Source organism: Macaca thibetana, chromosome 1, assembly GCF_024542745.1.
Source record: "Macaca thibetana thibetana isolate TM-01 chromosome 1, ASM2454274v1, whole genome shotgun sequence".
Taxonomy (NCBI): Eukaryota; Metazoa; Chordata; class Mammalia; order Primates; family Cercopithecidae; genus Macaca; species Macaca thibetana.
The window spans coordinates 192,246,474-192,269,617 of record NC_065578.1 but is presented as its reverse complement, the minus strand read 5'-3'; the positions used below and the strand labels follow the sequence as shown (position 1 = coordinate 192,269,617).

The 23,144-nt window shown below is 35.3% G+C and overlaps 1 protein-coding gene across 1 annotated transcript in view; it reads left to right on the top strand.

Annotated features, from left to right (window-relative positions):
• The window catches only part of MROH9 (maestro heat like repeat family member 9), a 131,916-nt gene that overhangs the window by 8,006 nt on the left and 100,766 nt on the right, over positions 1 to 23,144 (top strand). The window contains exons 2-7 of the mRNA XM_050783869.1: positions 1,639 to 1,700; positions 3,646 to 3,692; positions 14,440 to 14,519; positions 15,453 to 15,588; positions 18,396 to 18,482; positions 21,589 to 21,693. Coding sequence (XP_050639826.1) covers positions 1,676 to 1,700; positions 3,646 to 3,692; positions 14,440 to 14,519; positions 15,453 to 15,588; positions 18,396 to 18,482; positions 21,589 to 21,693 — 480 coding nt within the window. The 5' untranslated portion in view covers positions 1,639 to 1,675. The remainder of the gene's footprint in view (positions 1 to 1,638; positions 1,701 to 3,645; positions 3,693 to 14,439; positions 14,520 to 15,452; positions 15,589 to 18,395; positions 18,483 to 21,588; positions 21,694 to 23,144) is intronic.

The window sequence follows — 23,144 nt, the reverse complement described above, 5'->3', positions numbered from 1 at the left end:
CAAGAAATGAATGGGGAAAGTCTGGCAGTATGCACAGAATCTGTTACATGAAGGGCTAAGACATAAAGGAAGTAGGATTATTGTTACATAACTGAATGTAAATATTATACATCTTGAAAGTATAAAAGTGATATTGCTAATAACAATTATAACAAAAATAAAAGATAAGGAGAAAGTTAATAAACACATTGATTTCATTTTTAAAACCTAGGGGTTATTAAAGTAAATAAGCAATATAAACACAAATGCATAAAGGTTTCACTAATAAAATCAACTAAAATTTTAAGAGGAGTGACAGAGAAAATAGAAATGAACCAATTTCATATTTGCTCATAGTTGGAAATCAACAGATTCTGTCTAAAGTTTTGAGGAATAAATATAAGAAGTTATTGTAATCCTAAACATCATCACAACAGGAATATAAACCTTTCATATTAAAGAAACACACAAAAACACCACATCACACACATACAAAGTGAGGAGAAAAACATCAAATAATAAGATATTTCAAGGTAACGACAACAACAATAAAAGCACATATAAAATACAGTGACAAAATCTGTTATGGAATAAATGACAGGAGATTGAACTTACGTAGAAAGAGAAAGAAATATAGTTAAATCACTAACAGAGTCCAGCAATATGTTACATACTAGAGGCATTTATAAAACAAAGTATCTCAAAAAGGTTGCAAATAAAAAGATGGAAGAAAGGAATACCAAAAAAGTGTAAACAACCACAAAGTAGGTGTTGGGATCATAATTCAGACAAACTTGAATTTCAAGCTTTAAAATAAGCTTTCAGGCAGTAAAGGTGATTTTTTAAATGTATCACATTATGAAAAAGTTCATAATCCATTATGATGATAAAATAATTATGAAAATCTATGTAGTAAGAAGAATTTTAAGATGGCTCCCAATATTCCTGTCCCCTAGTATCCATGTCTTATATCAATCCCTCCACTTGAAGCTGAAATATTAAGGAAGGGTATGGGATGAAGCTCTGAATATGATGGGAAATCATTCTCATGATTATGTTACATAATGTGGAAGAAGGAATTGTACAGCTATAATTAAGGTTACTAATCAGTTATCTTTGAGTTAAAAGGAAGAGTATTTGAGTGGCCTGTCCTAATCACATGACCCTTTTAAGTCTGGGTCTGGAGGTTGGAGACAGAAGTTGGAGACTGGTAGCATGAGATGGCCTCTGGAACAGGTCATATGGCAAGAAACCATACACGGCTTCTAGATGCTGAGTATTGCCCTCAGCCACAGCCAACAAAGTAATAGGGTCTTTAATCTGACAGCCTCAAACAATTGAATTTTCCCAACAATCTAACTGACCTTGAAAGAGAACTCTGAGCCTCAAATGAGATAGCACTCCCAGTTGACATCCTGAGTCCATCTGTGTGAGACCCTGAGCAGACTACAGCTAAACTGAGACTGAACCTTCTGACCTAAGACACTATAATAACTAGGTATTTTTAAGCCATTAAATTTTGATAAATTGATGCATCGCTATAGAAAATTAACACAATCCATATACTATATATCATAGTACCATCTAAATTGATAGAGCAAAAAAAAAACTGTAGGAAAGTTTCTGGTTTATGTATTAATACATGATACTCTTTTGCAGCATTAGTAGTAGAAGACTTTAATTCACCTCTGTCAGCATGTCGGCAAAGAATCCAAAAGCAAGTAAGTCTTTAGGACATAATAGATAGAGATAGGAGGAGGCATTTTTGTGTATGTGTGTGTATGAGTGGCAGATGACAGAGAGAAAACTTTACATTATTCTGTATCCATGATAACAAAAAATGTACCTTTTTTTCCCTAATGACCATAGAACATTCACAAACGTAACCATGTATTAGGCTAGAAATTTCTGTATAAATTCCAAAAAGTAGAAATAGAAGACATATTCTCTGATTACAGTGCAAAAAATTAGAAACTAACAATGAATTTATGAAACAAGCGAAAAACAACCTATCACTTGTCAAGTAAACTTTCTATTTTAAACAATTGTTGGGTCAAAGAGGAAATTAATAGGAAACTACAAAGTATTGATAATACTACATATCAAACTCTATAGTATACAGCCAAAGGGGTCACAGAGAAAAATTTACAGCCTTTAATACTTAGAAAAATAAACCAGAAAAAAATGAGAATAATGAAATCAAGTATTGAAAGCAAGAAGTTATACAAATAAAACAAAATAAATCTAAGGATGGCAGAAAGAAAATGACCCATATAAAGATGAAGTTGAATATTTGAATTCAGGAAGAGAAAAATAGTAGTACTAATAAATAAATTCAAATCTTGTATATTTTTTTCATGATGAGACAGGCAGGCATTCACTCTGTAATATTTTTTCCTCAAAGCTATATTCCCAGTCTAATTATGTGGGAAAAAAGTCAGATAAATACAAATAGAGGTACATTTTACAAAATACCTAACCAGTACTCTTCAAAACTGTCAAGGTCATAAACAAGGAAAGATTGCTAAACTTTTAGAGATCAGAGGAAACTGGGGAGCTATGCTGACTAAATGCAGCATGGAATCCTGGACTGGATCCTATAACAAGAAAAGGATATTAGTGGAAAAATAGGTGAAATCCAAATAAAGTCTGAATTTTAGTTAATGTAATTGTAATAATGTTAATTTCTTAGTTTTGAAAAATGTGCCATGATTATGTAAGATTTTGGTTAACACTGGGGGGAACTGGTTGAAGGATACATGAGAATTTACTGTCTTTGTAACTTTCCTATAGCTCTGAAATAAAAAGTTTATTTTTAAAAAAAGAATCAAAGAAGATCTAGAAAATCTAAATATACCAATTAAAATAGAAGACAAAATAATTATCAAAGTGCTACCTCCTCCAAGCAAGCAAAGGAAAACATAACAGGTTCTAAAAATTTCATAAGGCAATTTTATCAATCATTTCAGTAACTGATAACTCTACTTATAATTAACTTATTTTGATAACATTGAAAATTTAAAAGCCCCTCATACTTTTTCCCAAGAAGTTATAATTCAAACAAAATTATATTTTTCTTTCCAATTTTAATATATGCATTTATTTCTATTTAAAAATAATATTTGATGGTACTTCCAGAAATGGTAAATAATGGTGGTAGTAATGGTAATCTTTGTTTTATTCTTTACCTTAATAAGAATGCTCTATTTATTTTCTAATTATACCTGGTACCCTCTTTTTTATCTGTCACATTAAGACAGGAACTACATAGTCATTTTATTTAAAAATGTTATCAAGTTTATATTTAAAATCTTATAAATTTGGAACTCAAAAATTATTGTGTAGAATTTCTTCTTTAGCAATTAATGTTGAGAATTGTATTATAGATTCTCTTTTATTGAACCATCCTCTATGTAATAAATACTACTAGGGCATAGTGTTTCATTCTTTTAATGTGCTGCCATATTCTGCCTGCTAATCTTTGTGTTAAGTGTTGTCCAGTAATACTCACAGTAAATTTGTCTGTAGTTTTAGTGTGTGTGTGGATGTCCTTGTTGGGCTTTGACATTAAGGTCATAGTAGCTTCAGATTTGGAAATCAGGCTCCACTAAGATGATAAGAGGCTATGTTCATTCCTTTTTAACTAATCTCCTTCTTTCTGGCTAGTGAGTAGTCTCCAGATTCTGCAATACAGTGTGAAATGGCACCACATGGTAAGTGATATTCTATAAGGATATCAATGTAATTGAAATCTCTTGGAAAAAATAACTTTTTAACTGTTTCCATTACAAGGATGTTACAAGTAATGTTTAAAGTACATGTGTTGGGGTAGAAAGGGAAAAAAAAGGCAATTTGGTTAAAAATTGTTTTTACCTGTATGTCCCTGCAGCGTCATTTCTTCTTCACTCTCTCATGCTCCTGAAAATGACCTTCAGTACTAATTTAAAAGGATGAAACTCTTTACCCATGCTACTATTTATCCCACCCATCCTCCATCAACTGACTGGTCTCTAGGATAGTCTCCTCACTCATATTTTACCTTCCATCATCACTGTGGAAACCCTTCCGGTCAAACTGAAGCCCTTTCTACCTAGTCTCTATTGAATGATATTATTTCCTTATTTGAGAGCCATTCTAGTTTGCGTCTTTCCTTTTCCATTTATCTTATTGTTTTCTAGATCTTTTGCAAATTTCTTGTCTTTGATCTTTTGAGAGCAGAGATTGTGACTATTCATCTTTGTGTTCTCTGCAGTGTGTAGCATGGTATTGTCTTAGTGGATATTCACCCAGTCATTTTTCAAAATCGTATTAAAATTCTGAACCTCTAATAGACCCTACCATCATTTTAATCCACATCCAAATTAATACAGAAGAAATAGGGGAGGGCTACCATAAGAAAATATGTAATCTTCTACCTTTAGAAAAGAAATACTTCAGTGTGGATATTAAAACTTTTATAGACTTCCTTCATAATCCATAGGTCAAAGTTGCTGATAATTAAAGCAAAACATTGATAACATTTGGTGGACAAATTGACTTTTCCAGCCAAGACATGAGGAGAGTTGTTAATAAAATCATATTCTATTACACAGGGTCATTTAATCCTTTCCCATTTGTATAGTTCATAGAGTCAGAAAGAGGCAGTTTAGAATTACACTCAATCACTCATTCATTCATTCAATAAATATTTATTGATAATCTGCTATGCATTAAATATTATGCTATCTTTTTGAGAAACAAAGTAGAATAAAACTCAAACACTAGCCCCAAATTCCTTATAGTCCAATGGGAGAGATTTACAAAAAATTCAGTAGTTAGAAACTGCTACAAGTTATGAAGAAGTTACAATATTCAGGAAATGATAGAAGTACATTTGGAGGGACATTCAAATATGACTTTGGGCCAGAGAAGATTTGAGCTGGACTTTGAAGGATGAGTAGAATGCCTAGATGAAGGTGAAGTACATTCCAAGAAGAGGAAACAGCACCTGTAAAGGCATGGAGAAAGAAAAAGCAACATACATTTGTAGAATTATAGATTTTAGCTATGGTTCCCCAGGAAGTAGACTCTAAAGTAACAGTGGATGTGCTCTTTGGATCAATACTTGGGGATTAGTAGTAGAGGCAAAGTGAAGGAAGCAGGATTAAGTACAAGGAGGTGTTGAACTGCAATGCACTTGCAAAATAGGTCTCAGGTACTTCTGCAGGGTGCTCTGTAACTGGGATGACCTTTCAAAGTTGACCCTCTTTGAGGCAAGGAGGTTTGGTCTTTTTTTCCCCATGTCAACTAGTCATTAGATGTAGGTTGCTCCCAGAGAGGGGATGTGATCTTAGGTAGGAAGGCTCTTTGGCTAAGAGAATTCTCAAGAATACTTATCTAAGAGCTCTCAGCTGCCAACACTTCCACAAGTTGTGGAAAGAGTATTTCAGAACTGAAATGGAGAGGGGTGGTCTAAACAGCACCCTGTAGCATCCATCTAAGACAAAAGGTGTATCTAGAATGAAGACTGGTCAAGAGGAAATGATAGGAGTTGTGGATAGAGGGGTAAGCACAGACTTAGTCATGAAAGTTCCTTTAAGCTTTGCTAAAAAGTTCAAAACCTTGGTGACTTATTTAATCAGGAGAGTGGTGTTGCTCTATCAAAATTATAGATGATGAAACACAAAGATACTCATTATAAGTAATAACAGACATCTGAGTTGCAGTGTATACTTGAGGGCTGATGGCTGTTGGGAACTCCTGCACCTGGGTCAAGTGGGCTGGTGCTTCAAAATTCAAAAACAAAAAACCAAAACACAGCACAGTGGGGATCTTCCAGAACATGTAGCTGGACCTTGAAAGTGACACTCCCCTAGTAGATTGAGTTCTTCATCAGCAGGGCTGTTGGGGGCACCACCTGCTATGCCAGAACGAATCACCAACGGGAAGGGGACAATAAATTATTTCATGGATGGACCAAAAAGGAAACATATTTCCCCTAATTCCTCAGCCACCCACAACTCCAGAGATACAAAGACAGGGAATATGAGAAAGGGAACAGAGTACTGAGAGGTGTGAGAGAGGGAAATCCCTTCCCCATTCCAATGATAGTAAAAATAGCTAAAACTTACATAGTACCGATAACATGTTAGGCAGACTCTAAGTGCTTTAAATGAATAACTCATTTAATCCCCACAACAGCCCTGTGGGGTAAGTACTACCTTGAAAATGGGGAAACATAGGCAGAAAGTCACCAGCTCATAGTCACATAGCTAGCAAGTGGCTGCAGAGTTGCTGGTCTAAGCACTAAGCTATACTGTGTTTACCCTAAAACCAAAATCCTTGCCTGCTCTGGGTATCAAGGAAGACTTTTGAACAAACAATAAAGTTGAAGATTTTAAATAAACAGGATTTAGTACTAACAATAATGATGAGACTGTATTAATAACCAAAACGAGATGGAGAATTAATGAAATCAGACTTAGAATAGTCCATAAGGGAGACAGCCATCTATCAGGGAAAGATAGGGCAAGGGAGTTGGCAGAGAAGAACAGAGCACAGTGGCAGCAGTTACAGGAAAACATAGAACCAATTCCTATATATATACCTTAGAGGCTAAAACTGCTCACAAAAGAGTATCATTAACATTCTTATATCTGCATATTCTATTGCTAGGAGAATGCACAGGAAAGCAGTAACAACTGTAGATTCTGGGGATGGAAATTAGAGGATGGGAGCTAGAGAAGGGGAAGACTTGAAAACATTGTTCACTGTTTACGCTTTTGTACTGTACTGCACATGCATGTGTATTACCTTTTCACATGTTCAAATAAATAAATAAATAAGGTATATTACTTTAAAAGTCCATTCAAAAACATGCTTCTATGAATAATCTAAGTTTTATTGCTGGATCAAACTATACCTATATTTTGATATAGTCTATATTTACAATCCATCTTTTGCTCTTGTAAAGGGGCTGTTTACTATGCATGTTTGTAAATGTCCCTCAGCCTTAAATCCTCCATTTTGTCTTAATTTTTATTCTTTATTTTGTTTTAGCCTTTATTTTTATATCATCAAATTGTTTTTCTTTGTCTCTAAGCCACTGAAAATTCCTCTTTTTTTTCCCTAGTGTGGGAGGGGGTCCTGATGAAAAAATGGAAAGATATCTTCCTATGTGGATTTGAAGGAATTTTAAAATAGAGATTTGCCATCAGTTAGAGATGATCACACTAAATTTTGATCTAGTTACATGTATATACTATTAGAGAAGCACAATAGTCCAAACACAATTATTGCCAATAGTGTGATAAGGAGTTTTGTTGAAAATATAAAGTGCACAGAAAATTTAGAAAGTGCAAATAGTTAATTATGGCATTCCAATTACAGAAACAAATTAATCAACTCCATCAATTTGTCTCTATTGATGAATAACAGGAGTTTAGTGAACCAACTCCTAAGCATGCATAGTAAAACTGTGGTTCTAAGAAAGCAAAAGCTGGACTACCATTCCAGGTCTTAATTTGTTTTTCAGCAACAGAATCTACATTTCTCTTAGCTGTGGAAAAGGCCAACTTCAGAAACCCAATTATATTCAAAAGAATGACACAGACTTAGGTTGGAAATAGGAGTTGCAAGAAGAGAGAAGGAGACAATCAAATGGCTTGTTGGAAACAAAACATAAACTTGCTTGATGTAGAAACTGAGTTCTTGCTAGCATCAAGGCATGGGCCACTCAAGATAAGGCAGGACTAGCAGGATGGAAGAGCCTGCAGGGAAAGACACCTCCTAGCTGAAGATTATCAAAGTGTGTGAAAGTGATTCAAAGACAGTGGGCTAGTATGAGAGGTTGATGAGTGCTTCTCACTATGTTAATAGCACAGTCCCAGCTGCTAAGTCCTACAAAGACAGGGCTGTTGTAAAAGAGCAATAATGACCATCTGAAAATGATGAGAGTGAATTCAGTCACCTGTGACTTTAGCTATAAAGTGAGAGCACCTTTTGTGCAGAACCTGGCTCTTTTGCTAATGGGTTACCACAGCCATGGGGCTGTAATCAAGAAGCACTAGCAACAGTATCAATGCCTTTGATAGATGGCAGAGGCAGCAGCAGCAGCAAGCAGCAGCTTTTAACTTCAGCAGAGGTAGGCAATGCCAACACATCAAATTATAGCAGTAAAGGAGGTATAAGACAAATCTTTAATTACTTCAGATAGCTCAGATGTAAAACACAAAATCTTTTGTAATCTATCCACTTATTTTTTTTTCAAAAATGTATTAGCTACTTTTAATTATTTACACTTTCAGAGGAACTTTGATATATACTTGTCAAATTCCTTCCAGAATTTCTCTTGGCATTTTGAGTTGAAACACTGAATTTACAGATTAATTTATGAATACTTCCTTAAACTATTGTCTTATTAGAAACATGTTTTCTTTCTGCTTCTCTGAATATTTAGTAAAGTTCTTTCTTCATGCGGACTTCATACAATATCTTTAGAAGTATTTTATAAACAGTATTGAGTGTAAAATGTATGATTTGCAAATATATTCTCTCAGTATATGGTTTGTCTTATTTTTCTTAATGGTATCTTTTGAAGAGCAAGAGGTTTTAGTTTTGATCGAGTCCAATTTATCATTTTTTTCTATTTTGTGGGCCATGGTTTTAGTGTTGCATCTAAAAAGAAAAAAATCTTTTCCTAACCAAAAATGAGTGTTTTCTTCTAAGGGTTTTATAGTTTTAGCCTTACATTTATATTTATGATCCATTTTGTGTAGGTGCAAGGTAAAGTATGAGTTCATCTAACTATGTTAAACATCTTTTGTCCCATTCTTATGTTTGTAACATAAAGTCTTGCAGCATTGGCCCATACAGTTTCTAACTTTCAGAGCTTAAGGAGATTTTCTTCATGAAGTGAATATATGATCAATTTCAAATGCTTTTATAGTTTTACAAAAATGGTATGCTCTTATTTTTAAAAGTCATGCAATGTAGATTAGGGAAAGAAAGAAAAGAAAAGAAAGAAAAGAAAGGAGGGGGGAAGGAATAGGAAAGAAAGGAAAAAGGAAAAGAAAAAGAAAGGAAAGGAAAGGAAAGGAAAGGAAAGAAAGGAAGAAGTAGGGAGGGAGGGGGGAGGGGGACAGAAGAGTGTGAGAGAGAGAGAGAGAAAGAAAGAAAGGAAAGAAAGAAAGAAACTAGCACCGTGAAAAGAGTCATCAGCAATTACTACTTCAGCCATATCTCTAGGTCACAAGTCATTTTCTCTTAAAAAAAATTGAACACATAACTTACATTGTTTTGTGGCATCCATTATGACTGATGAAAACATGATGGTGGTCTGATTCTCTAGCCTTTGTCACCTGGATTCTTTCTGTCGAAGCCTTTAAGATTTATCTTTATTTCTGGTAAACTGGAATTTTATAAAAATGTCTCTGGTATTTTTTTTTTAATTCAAATATACTGGGCACTCACACGTTTCCAATCTAAAGGCTCCAGCCATTTATCTCTGAGAAATTATACTACACTATTGATTGGATAATTTTTCTCTTCATGTTTTCTCCATTCTTTATGAGACTCCTATTAGCTACATATTGAATTGTAAATTCTTAAGAAATTTGACAATTTGACAGCTTTGAATTTTGGAACTCTTCAATATCTGATATTATATTTTCTGTATCAATTCATCTATCAGAGGACACTTAGGTTGATTCCGTATCTTGACTATTGTGAATACGCTGCAATGAACATGGGAGTAAAGAGATCTCTTTGCTATCCTGCTTTTATTTTCTTTGGATAAATAACCATAAAGAGGATTACTGAATCATATGGTAGTTCTATTTTTAGTTTTTTAGAAATCTCCATACTGTTTTCCATGTGGTTGGTTTCATGCCAATTTACATTCATGCCAAGGGTTTACATGCATCCAAGGGTTTCCTTTTTTCCATACTCTCACCAACTCTTATTATCTTTCATCTTTTTGATAATACTCATCCTAACAGGTGTGAGGCAATGTCTCACTGTGATTTTAATTTGCATTTCCTTGATAATTAATATTATTATATTGATAATATTGAGCATTTTTCATGTTCCTATTCACCATTTATGTCTTTTTTTCCCATAAGTTATTGGGGTACAGGTGGTATTTGGTTACAGAGTAAATTCTTTAGCGGTAATTTGTGAGACCGGTGCACCCATCATCTGAGCAGTATACCCTGAAACATATTTGTAGCCTTTATCCCTACCCCCCTCCCACTCTTTCCCCCAAGTCCCCGAAGTCCATCGTATCATTCTTATGCCTTTGTGTCCTCATAGCTTAGCTCCCACATATCACAGAACATACAATGTTTGGTTTTCTATTCCTGAGTTACTTCACTTAGAATAATATTCTCCAATCGAAATAGGAACACTTTTACACTGTTGGTGGGACTGTAAACTAGTTCAATCATTGTGGAAGACAGTGGCGATTCCTCAAGGATCCAGAACTAGAAATACCATTTGACCCAGCCATCCCATTACTGGGTATATACCCAAAGGATTATAAATCATTCTGCTATAAAGACATATGCACACGTATGTTTATTGCAGCACTATTCACAATAGTAAAGACTTGGAATCAACCCAAATGTCCATTAGTGACAGACTGGATTAAGAAAATGTGGCACATATACACCATGGACTACTATGCAGCCATAAAAAAGGATGAGTTCATGTCCTTTGTAGGGACATGGATGCAGCTGGAAATCATCATTCTCAGCAACCTATCGCAAGAACAGAAAATCAAACACTGCATGTTCTCACTCATAGGTGGGAATTGAACAATGAGATCACTTGGACACAGGAAGGGAAACATCACACACTGGGGCCTATTGTGGGGAAGGGGGGGCGGGGGAGGGATAGCATTAGGAGATATACCTAATGTAAATGATGAGTTAATGGGTGTAGCACACCAACATGGTACATGTATACATCTGTAACAAACCTGCACGTTGTGCACATGTACCCTAGAACTTAAAATATAAAAAAAAAAAAGAAGAATATTCTCTAGTCTCATCCAGGTCATTGCAAATGCTGTTAATTCATTTCTTTTTATGGCTGAGTAGTATTCTATCACATATATGTATGTCATATATATGATATATATTCATATATATAAATGTCATATATATGATATATATTCATATATATATATCACAGTTTATTCACTCGTTGATTGATGGGCATTTGGGTTGGTTCCACGATTTTGCAATTGTGAATTATGCTGCTATAAACATATGTGTGCCAGTTTCTTTTTCAAATAATGACTTCTTTTCATCTGGGTAGATACCCAGTAGTGTGGATTGCTGGATCAAATGGTAGTTCTACTTTTAGTTCTTTAAGGAATCTCCATGCTGTTTTCCCTAGTGGCTGTACTACTTTACATTCCCACCAGCAGTGTAGAAGTGTTCCCTGATCACCACATCCATGCCAACATCTACTGTTTTTTGACTTTTTGATTACCGTCATTCTTGCAGGAGTAAGGTGGTATTGCATTGTAATTTTGATTTGCATTTCTCTAATCATTAGTGATGTTGAACATTTTTTCATATGTTTGTTGGCCATTTGTGTATCTTCTTTTGAGAATTGTCTATTCATGTCCTTGGCCCACTTTTTGATGGGATTGTTTGTTTTTTTCTTACTGATTTGTTTGAGTTTGTTGTAGATTCTGCATATTAGTTCTTTGTCAGATGTATAGATTGTGAAGATTTTCTCCCATTCTGTGGGTTGTCTGTTTACTCTGCTGACTGTTCCTTTTGTCATGCAAAAACTCTTTGGTTTAATTAAGTCCCAGCTATTTATCTTTGTTTTTATTGCATTTGCTTTTGGGTTCTTGGTCATGAAATCTTTGCCTAAGCCAATGTCTAGAAGGGTTTTTCCAATGTTATTTTCTAGAATTTTTACAGTTTCAGGTCTTAGATTTAAGTCCTTAATCCATCTTGTGTCGATTTTTGTATAAGGTAAGAGATGGGGATCCAGTTTCATTCTCCTACATGTGGCTAGTCAATTATCCGAGCACCATTTGTTGAAAAGGGTATCCTTTCCCCACTTTATGTTTTTATTTGCTTTGTCAAAGATCAGTTGGCTGTAAGCATTTGGGTTTATTTCTGGATTCTCTATTCTGTTCCATTGGTCAATGTGCCTATTTTTATACCAGTACCATGCTGTTTTGGTGACTATGGCCTTATAGTATAGGTTGAAATCAGATAGTGTGATGCCTCCAGATTTGCTCTTTTGGCTTAGTCTTGCTTTGGCTATGCGGGCTCTTTTTTGGTTCCATATGAATTTTAGAATTTTTTTTTTCTAATTCTGTGAAGAATGGCAGTGGTATTTTTATGGGGATTGCGTTGAATTTGTAGATTGCTTTTGGCAGTATGGTCATTTTCACAATCTTGATTCTACCCATCCATGAGCATGGGATGTGTTTCCTTTTGTTCGTGTTGTCTATGATTTCTTTCAGCAGTGTTTTGTAGTTTTTCTTGCAGTGGTCTTTTGACTACTTGGTTAGTCTATTCCTAAGTTGTTGTTGTTTTGTTTTTGTTTTGTCTTTTTTTTTCTGCAGCTATTGTAAAAGGGGTTGAGTTCTTGATTTGATTCTCCACTTGGTCGCTGTTGGTATATAGAAGAGCTACTGATTTGTGTACATCAATCTTGTATCTGGAAACTTTGCTGAATTCTTTTATCAGTTCTAGGAGCTTTCTGGAGGAGTCTTTAGGGTTTTCAAGGTAAACTATCACATTATTAGCAAACAGTGACCATTTGACTTCTTTATGGATTGGGATGTCCTTTATTTCTTTCTCTTGTCTGATTTCTCTGGCTAGGACTTCCAGTACTATGTTGAAGAGGAGTGGTGAGAGTGGGCATCCTTGTCTTGTTCCAGTTCTCAGAGGGACTGCTTTTTGTATGTCTTCTTTGGAAAAATTTTTATTTAGGTCTTTTGCTCATTTGTAATTGGGTTATCTGCTTTTTTTTTTTTTTTTTTTTTTTTTTTTTTTTTGCCATTGAATTGTATGAGTTTCTTTTACATTTTGGATATTAACCCCTTATCTGATTTATGTTTTACAAATATTTTATCCCATTCCATAGGTTGTCATTTTAATTTTGTTAATTGCTCTCTTTGCTGTGCAGAAGCTTGTTAGTTTGATGTAGTCCCACTTGTTTAATTTTGCTTTTGTTGCCTGTGCTTTTTACGTCCTACCCAAAAAATCTTTGCCAAGACCAATGTAAAGAAGCTCTTTCCCTATGTTTTCTTCTAGGAGTTTTACAGTTTCACATCTTTACATTTGTCTTTAATCCATTTCAAATCAATTTTTGTATATGGTATAAGATAAGGGTCCCATTTCATTTATTTGCTTGTGGATATTCAGTTTTCCCAACAACATTTATTGAAGAGACTGTCCTTTGCCCAGTGTGAATTCTTGGCTCCCTTATCAAAGATTAGTTGACCATATATTAATGGGTTTATGTCTGGGCTTTTAATTTCATTCAATTTGTCTATGAGTCTGTTTTTACAGCAGTCCATACACTTTTAATTACTTAATTTTGTATTATAGCTTGAAATCATAACTGTAATACCTCCATGTTCTTTCTTAAGATTGTTTTGGCTATTGGAGGTCTAGTTCTCCAGTTTCTTGGAAAAGAAAGAATGATAAATTCTTAGTGGAATCCCTTTAATTATCACTTTTAAAGCCTAAATTGTTGTATTCAACAGCTGCACATTGCCCTGTAGTGGTTCTCAGTCCATAGTGTAACTTTAGTCAGTCTTTAATAATACCTGACTTAAGTTGCCCTGCTATTTTTTTTTTTTTTGGGACAAGAGTCCCGCTCTGTTGCCCAGGCTGGCGTGCAATGGCGCCATCTTGGCTCACTTCAAGCTCTGCCTTCCGGGTTACTGCCATTCTCCTGCCTCAGCCTCCCGAGTAGCTGGGACTACAGGCACCAGCCACCACGTCCGGCTAATTTTTTTGTATTTTTAGTAGAGGTGGGGTTTCACCGTGTTAACTAGGATGGTCTCAACCTGCTGACCTCATGATCTGCCCGCCTCAGCCTCCCAAAGTGCTGGGATTATAGGCGTGAGCCACCGCGCCCGGCCCTGCTGGCATTTTTATAGGCAGACTCCACACCGTATAGGTGGGACTTAATAGTTATAGTGGTGTACAGAAGTGCATCTGGTAAAGAGCACACCTTACAAAATGCTGTCTGGAAATACAAATTATATAAGCATAGTTGTTGACTGTAAAAGACCTCCAGTTAGGCAAACATACTATTGTAAATTTAAATTACAGTTTGTCTGGTCTTAACACTTCTATGAACTTTTGAGCATGTTTTCCAGCCTGATTTGGTTCCTTTAGTCTCTGTAAAAGGGAGAAGTACACATGCTATTATGAGTCTCACTGTTCTGTAATCATTAATTCTTCTTCTTTTTTTTTTTTTTAACATGGTACTTAGGCACATAAAGTTAGCAGCCTATTGGATGCATACTCAGGCCTCTTAAGTAATGAATCCGTGATCCTGGCTGTGAACTCCAGGTATGATAAGCTATCATGCTCTTTTATTTCCCTAATTGGATGTATTTAAAATGTTATCTCTTTAAAACATGTAATTGTGAAAAATTAAGAAATTACTCCAAATTCCACCATTATAATTTGGCAACTACTATTTCTTTCTCATACTCTTTTCCAGTCTTTCTGTATTGTATAGACAGGCAGATAATCTTTCTAGCTGCTTATGCAAGCTTCATTTGCCATCAGTTTGAAGATGCATCTCAATGTAAGAAATACTAAGATATGAAAAACATATTATCATTGATTACAGAAATTGTGGTAGTAATATAGTTCAACTGTTTAAAGCTTAGCATGGCTTTGTGGACTTGGCTGGGAATGTAACCACTCTTCGCATTATTATGTTTATGGAGAAATATATTCTGATTTCTAAATAATTGTTTATAGATAATATTTACAAAGAAATTAATTCCTTTATATTTAAAACATTATCATTTTTAAGATAATACTTAAGACTCATCTGTCATATAAAGCCAAAAGCTGAACCTCATTTTTGTTTATCACTAAGAAATGGCTGGGCCAGGCACATGGCTCATGCCTGCAATCCCAGCCCTTTGGGAGGCCGAGGTGGGCGGATCACAAGGTCAGGAGATCGAGACCATCCTAGCTAACATGGCAAAACCCCATCTCTACTGAAAATACAAAAAATTAGCCAGGCGAGGTGGTAGGCGCTGGTAGTCCCAGCTACTCGGGAGGCTGAAGCAGGGGAATGGCATGAACCCGGGAGGCAGAGCTTGCAGTGAACCGAGATGGCGCCTCTGCACTCCAGCCTGGGTGACAGAGCAAGACTCCGTCTCAAAAAAAAAAAAAAAAAAAAAAAAAAAAAAAAGAAATGGCCACCAAATTTCTATTATATTATTTGTTATCTCATCATTAATAATTATGCCTTTTTCTTGTCAGCTTTGTGGATCCCTTACTGCAGTTTGAATCTCAGCTGAAGATAATAGAGTTATCCTTTGGAATGATAGTTGTCATGCCAACTCTTGACAAAGTAAAAGAAATGGGGAGCAGTAATGAGGACTTTGAGGACATGGAGGTAAAATTTTTCTTCCTTTAATCATTGTAGGATATTATTACACATCACAGCAATCCTGCAGAATGTGTCTCAGCAGGTGATAATCTTGAGAGTCCTCCTCTTCACTCTTTTTAGTTGTAACAGTCAGTGCACTTATCTATACCCCTGGACTCCTTGTGAGTTCTACAACCCATGGGATTTTAGTGGATTCTGTAGGATTTGTAGGAGCAAATAAGTGAAGATATTTTTGGGTAATTGGTTTAGCAAGAATAGGGAGTTTGCTGGCAAATGTTTCAAAGAATGGAATAGGAACATAGAAAGATGGAAGTAGAAAGAATCATATAGTAAGATTAGCAAACATCTGTGGTCTCCATTTCCTCAGCATTTCTATACAGTGAACTCGCTCTATAAGCTAGAGAAGAAATTCGTGGCTTATGGTATAACGTGAGGTCTCAGCATAGCCACCTCTCTCCTTTCTTCAGTTTGTGGAGAGAACCTAGAACACTCAGATGCAAAACTATCAGGCCAATTATTTCCTTTTATAAGAGCTTCTATACAAATATCAGATAATTTCAGCCTCTTCTGCAATTGATGCAAGGTGACATTAATGTAGAAACTTTCTCAGCTATATTCCTATATCCCTAACACAGATTTTTAGGCTGCTAATTTTCCCAAATGTGCCATTCTTTTCCAACTTGACCTCTTCCAAATATTTCTGAATGGCTACCTGAGAATACTCAGAGATACTTTTACTTTTTACTGGTGAGGACCACTCTGGTAGTTGGAAGAAGAAAAATAACTTTCTGAGTTAAATGAAACTCTTCTTCCAATACTAGCAAGAAAGAAAAAAAATGTGTTGTTATATAGCATTTCAACATCCAAATGCCCCATGTTTATTAATGTTCCATGTATTTTATATGTCAGCTACTCACACATGGAAATTTCCAATACCTACATAGCATACAATTTCTAGTACCTACATAGTGTGTGGAACAATAAATCTTACTGTTTCCATCTATTTTACATATAAAATGTATTCAATATTGGATTTTTTTTTTTTTTTTTTTTTTTTTTTTTTTTTTTTGAGACAGGGTCTTGTGCCGTCACCCAAACTAGAGTGCAGTGGCACTATCTTGGCTCACTGCAGTCTCCACCTTCTGGGCTCAAGCAATCCTTCCATCTCAGCCTCTCAAGTAGCTAGGACTACAGACATGCACCACCATACCTGGTTAATTTTTGTTTTGTTTTGTTTTGTTTTATAGAGATGAGTTCTCACTACGTTGTCCAAGCTGGTCTCAAACTCCTGAACTCTAGTAATCCTCCCACCTTAGCCTCCCAAATTGCTGGGATTATAGGTGTGAGCCACTGTGCCTGGCCTGAATTATATTTAAATATGACGTTTGGGTAACTTGTAGGTGTCAGTTAAAATAAGAACCAAGTCACATCATGCTGGAATCTTCTCCAACCTATTTCAAATCACAAAGGCATAAAAGTCTATTTTTTTACATAGATAGTAGTAAGTGTCAGCACTTAAAATAGCAATTACTGTCTACCTCCATCACAACTACTCAGGTGGATATTCACAAATTAATGCTTTCAATGAACTTAAAGCAACAGTTAGAATAAAATATATTCATGTTATTACATTCTAAAAGACGATGGAAAATTGAAAAGTATATGTACAAGAGTATCCCGAAACAAGCACTAGAAAGATAATCTATAAACAGCTAAGGCAAGAGAAAATTTAAAATTTTAGATGTGAGAATTTTTCTAAATCTTCATCATTAGAATAGGAAAGAAAACTTTTTATAAATAGGGGGACAAAACTATTAGCCAGGGCTATGTTCTTTTTGAAAATTAACTCATACCTAATGTAAATGACGAGTTAATGGGTGCAACACACCAACATGGCACATGTATATATATGTAAGGAACCTGCACGTTGTACACATGTACCCTAGAACTTAAAGTATAATCATAATAATAATAAAAAATAAAGAAAAAAATGAACCCAAAATCATGCATCCAGTGAAAATAAATCCAACATATTGAATTCTCAAGCAAAATCACATTTAAGCACAAAGAATATTGAGAAAATGCAGCATTCATAAACATGGAGAAGTAAGTTTTTATAAAATTAAATTTACAGCTTTTCCTCCTATAAACATGGTAGATGCAGGCCGGGCGCCGTGGCTCACGCCTGTAATCCCAGCACTTTGGGAGGCCCAGGCGGGTGGATCATGAGGTCAGGAGATCGAGACCATCCTGGCTAACACGGCGAAACCCCGTCTCTACTAGAAAAATACAAAAAATTAGCCGGGCGTGGTGGCGGGCACCTGTAGTCCCAGCTACTCAGGAGGCTGAGGCAGGAGAATGGCGTGAAACTGGGAGGTGGAGCTTGCAGCAAACCGAGATGGCACCACTGCACTCCAGCCTGGGCGAGAGAGTGACACTCCATCTCAAAATAGTAATAATAATAATAAAGAAAGAAAGAAAGAAAAAAACCATGGTAGATGCTTATTATAGAAAATGTAAAGATTATAGAAAGTCACTAAATAAAAAATACTCATTCTATTTCTCAAAGGGAATTACATTTTTATGTTTTCCTTTGTCTTTTTTCTTCGTATATTTTTTAATATCTGAGATAATGCTAGAAGTCTTTAAATATGTGTGGCATTTTACAATTTGATGTTAAGTATTTTCTGTGTCACTGATTTATGTTCAAGGAATTGAAACCCAATTAAAAGTAACTTTTAAGCAAGAAAAAAGCTGTAGACACTAGGTAAAAGTTTATCTAAGACTGGCTGTGCAATGTTTTTGTGTTTCAGAATTTATACCACAATATTTTAAATATATATGAGAACATTCTTCTGACCTTGGTGTCTAAAGACCTCTACAAACTACAAATCTTAAAGGTAAAGGGGAAATAAGTAGTTTAATTTTCTTGTCATAAATCTAGTATGCTCACTATGCTTCGCTGTCTTTTCACTCGCTATATTTGTGTCTCCTTCAAGTATTTGATGACTGAAAGTTTTTCTTTACCACAAAAGAGGGAAATGTAGTCACTTCCCTTTGTTTGAATTACAGAGGCACACTTTTAGGAATTTAATTTGGGAAGGACAGCATCAACAGGCACTTGAAAAACCAGGTCTCATGTGGTGCTATATGGGTGAACACAATTTGGAGTGGCAGAGAAAGTATTAGAGAGCAGTGTTAGCCTAAACTATCCTCAAGTTCACATCGCTATGAAACCATGCTGTGTATGTCTGTATGCATGCTGCTTCTTCATCAACTCAGGTACTAAAGAAAATGCTGAGCATTCTATCTTCATGGATACTACTGTACCTAAAGAAGGCCTAATGACAATTCAAAACCTATTTTTCACAACTTAATTTTTTAATGTCTAAACCAGAGACAGAATACTGCACTGCATGTCTTATGGTCTTCAATTTTGCATTCCTAACATGTTGGCATCAGAGGCCAACTGTGTAGAAGTACTGGAAAAACAGATCAATTTATCCTACTGGGAGCATCTATGAGCTGTATAAATCATAAATACACACAAGTAAAGAAGCAGTATTGGTATTTATGAGGACAAAAAGGAATTTGAAGAAAAATAAAATGTATTAGGCTAATTTGTGCCTAATTTGAGCCAACTGGTTTTTTTTAATTATTCATTTAACAAATGTTGTCCACTAGCTAGCCACATGCAGAAGATTGATATTGGACCCCTTCCTTACACCATATACAAAAATTAACTCAAGATGGATTAAAGACTTAAATGTAAACCCCAAAACTATAAAAATCCTAGAAGACAACCTATGCAATACCATTCTGGACATAGTAGCAAGCAAAAATTTCATGAAAAAGGTACCAAAAGCAGTGCAACAAAAGCAAAAATTGACAAATGGGATCTAATTAAACTGAAGAGTTTTGCCCATCGTAAGAAACTATCAATAGAGTAAACAGACAACCTACAGAATGGGAGAAAATTTTTGCAAACTATGCATCTGACAAAGGTCTAATATCCAGCATCTAAAAGGAACTTAAATTTACAAGAAAAAAAAATCCATTACAAAGTGGGCAAAGGACATGAACAGACACTTTTCAAAAGAAGACATACATGTGACCAACAAGAATATGAAAAAAAAAGCTCAACCTCATTGATCATTAAAGAAATGCAAATCAAAACCACAATGAGATATCAACTAACACCAGTCAGAATGGCTATCCATAAAAAGTCAAAAAACAGCAGATGCTGGCAGGGTTGTGGAGAAAAATAAATGCTTATACACTGTTGATGGGAGTGTAAATTAGTACAACCATTGTACAAAACAGCATAGTGATTCCTCAAAGACCTAAAAACAGAAATACCATTTGACCCAGCAATTCCATTACTGGATATGATATATCCAGAGGAATATAAATTGTTCTGTCATAAAGACATATGCACACATGTTGCAACACTATTCACAATAGCAAAGACATGGAATCAACCTAAATAACCACCAATGGTAGACTGGACAAAGAAACGGTAGTACACATACACCATAGGATACTATGCAGCCATACAAAAGAATGAGATTATGTGATTTGCAGGAATTTGGATGGAGCTGGAAGCCATTATCCTTGACAAACTAACACAGAAACAGAAAACCAAATACTGCATGTTCTCACTTATTAGTGAGAGCTAAGTGATGAGAAAACATGGACACTTATTGGGGAACAACAGATACTGGGGCGTAACAAAGGGTGGAGGTTGGGAAGAGGGAGAGAATCAGGAAAAATAATTAGTGGGTACTAGGCTAATACCACAAGTTTATCTATATAAAAACCTGCACATGTACCCCTGAACTTAAAATAAAAGTTAAAAAAAGTTGTTATCCTCACGACCCTTCACGGTGATTATGAATCCTCCCCTTCCGTGCCCGTGCATGCTCTTTTATTCACCCCATGAAATTATCAATAGTTTCCATTTATTGAGTTAAGCATTGACTCCATGTCAGACACTAAATTGAATATGTGAGTTATCTCATATAATTCTTAACATAATCTCGTGAGGGGGTTACTGTAATTTCTTCCATTTCACGATAAAAAGAAATGAAAACAGAGAAAGGAGCAATAATATATATAATGCTAATGTGTGGAGGAGCCCCTCTATCTTGGGAACCTGTTACTTAACCACTTTGTTCTTATACCTACCTTGCCTAAAATTTTCCCTGATTCTCGAAAAGGGCTGAAACCTCACTCCTGAAAAGGCCAAGGCAGAGGCTGACCTCTCTGAGATTTAGAAACTCTTTCACCTTAGGAAATAGACTTCAAACATTTTTCACAATGGGAGCAAGAGCAGGTGAAGAGGTTTGGCCAACCATTGACATAAATATAGTAGACCCTGACAGATTGCCTTAAAGAAAACTATTAATGGTGGTTAGTATATGAGACATATGCAGTATTCTTCCTTTCTCAAGAGAAGAATTAATCCCTCTGTGGATTAAGAACAGCTAGAAGGTGCAGCTAAGACAGATTTGAATCAAAATTTGCAAGAACTTTCTAACAAACCTGCCTCCAGTAATGTACTCTCTAACTATAAGCCAGAATATTTGAGTGGTGAATTGGCAGAGGAATTCTGGAATGTCTTTTAAATCTGAAATGCAGCTTGTCATTTAAAAATAAAAGGGAGAATACATACGTTGAAAGAAAAAGAGGAGGCAAAGCAGCTGATAATCATATCATAGCCTCGTGCTGAACTATTCATGGTGCTAATAAAGTGACTATTATAGTGGATATTAGTAAATACTTGTTGAATAGAATAAAATAAAATAAAACCCAGAAACAGTTTCTATAGTAGATGAAGTAGTATACTAGATGCTTATTGTCTGGGTTTTTGAGATAAATGTAGGTTAAGTGTGAAATAACCAGGAGACTGTGGGAATGCCTGAATTGGTGAAGTTGGAGAATAGAGGAAAGGTTCTTGGAAAATGGAAATTGCATGGTTCAAGGATGACTTTGTGTTTCCAACAGGAAATGCTCGTGTGGATGAGTAAAGATAGCTCATATCTGCAAGAGAGAATCATGGTGATCATCAACAAGGTGTTAAGATTTACAGTCAGGAAAGTCAGAAAATATGTAAGTCACAGAGTATAACAATGCCACCTGATTCTGAAGACTGCATTTCTATAGTGCTGCTTTCCGTGTCTTGGGTCCTAACAGTACTTGACAGGTCCTTGGTATTATTGTACTGGTAGGTTGGTTGGGATATCAGAAAAGGGGTCAATATCCTACATGACTTTTTGTCAATCAGAACAGTTTCTCAAACAATTGGTTAAGATGCATCATGCTTTATGCAAAGAACATGAAGGTGTTAAAACCAGATTCTTGCTGACTCTGAAATTTCCTCTGTAGACCACAATTTGTAATTTTTAAAATTCTTCCAACCTTACCTGTCTTCTTATGTATTACTTCCTAAAATAATTTGAAAGCTGTTATTTATTTATTTATTTTAAATTTATACAAGTAATCCTCAAGTTCTTTCATTGTGAAACATGCTAGAGGTAGAGCATAAGTCTCCCTTTACTATCCTCTCCACACCAACCCTGTCCTTAGCCATGTCAGCATGATGTGTGTCCTACCAAACCACTTTCAATGTGCATACCCACATATAAAACACACACTGAAATACATAGCTTTATTACTTATTGTTTCTTTACTAAAGTTGTATTTACATATGGTTCTACAATTTGCTTTTTTCACTGAAACAATACATCCTACAGATATTTTCATGTCAACATATGTAGATTCATTTTATTATTTTAAATACAGTTTATAGCCCATAGTTTTAACATATTATGATCCATTTAGCTATTTTTCAGTTGATGGACATTAAAGTATCATTTAATTTTTTCTGCTTCAAACAATACAAAATGGACATCTTTGTGCAAGTACATGAGTGTGTACCTGGAAAGGCTTAGAAAGGTGATAGTCAGATAAAGAAATATGATAGGTTAAAGTTTAGTAACACAAAATTGTCCACCAATTTGCATTCTTATAAATATTAAACTGCCCATTTCCCCACACCTTCACAAATACTGGGATATAATCAGACTTTAATTTTTGCATTTCAGATGGAGAACAAATAGGTATGTCATAATCACCAATATTTACTGAGTTTGTCTATACTTTGAATGCCATCATGGCCTGCCTTCTAAAAAATGTCATACTACCTATGAATATTTCTATTTTGTGGATACTGTATATTCAGCCTCTGTTTCCCAACCCATCCTTTACAGCGATTTTTAAACATACTCTGCTAATTACTTATCTGATTGCTGGAGTCACTTCAGGAGGAGATAAAAGTAAAGAGGGTGAGAAACACGCATTCATGATGTTATCTTTATTCATTTTCTACTGCTTGTACAAGCAGTCCCCAGATTTATTGAGATGAAGAATCTAGATGAGCTTTGTAATACATTTGAATTTTTACTATTGTGTTTAAACTCAGCTTTGGAACATAATACAATTTACTTAGACGGGGGATACAGTCCAGGATGTTCTTTGTATCATGCTGATTCCCTATTTCA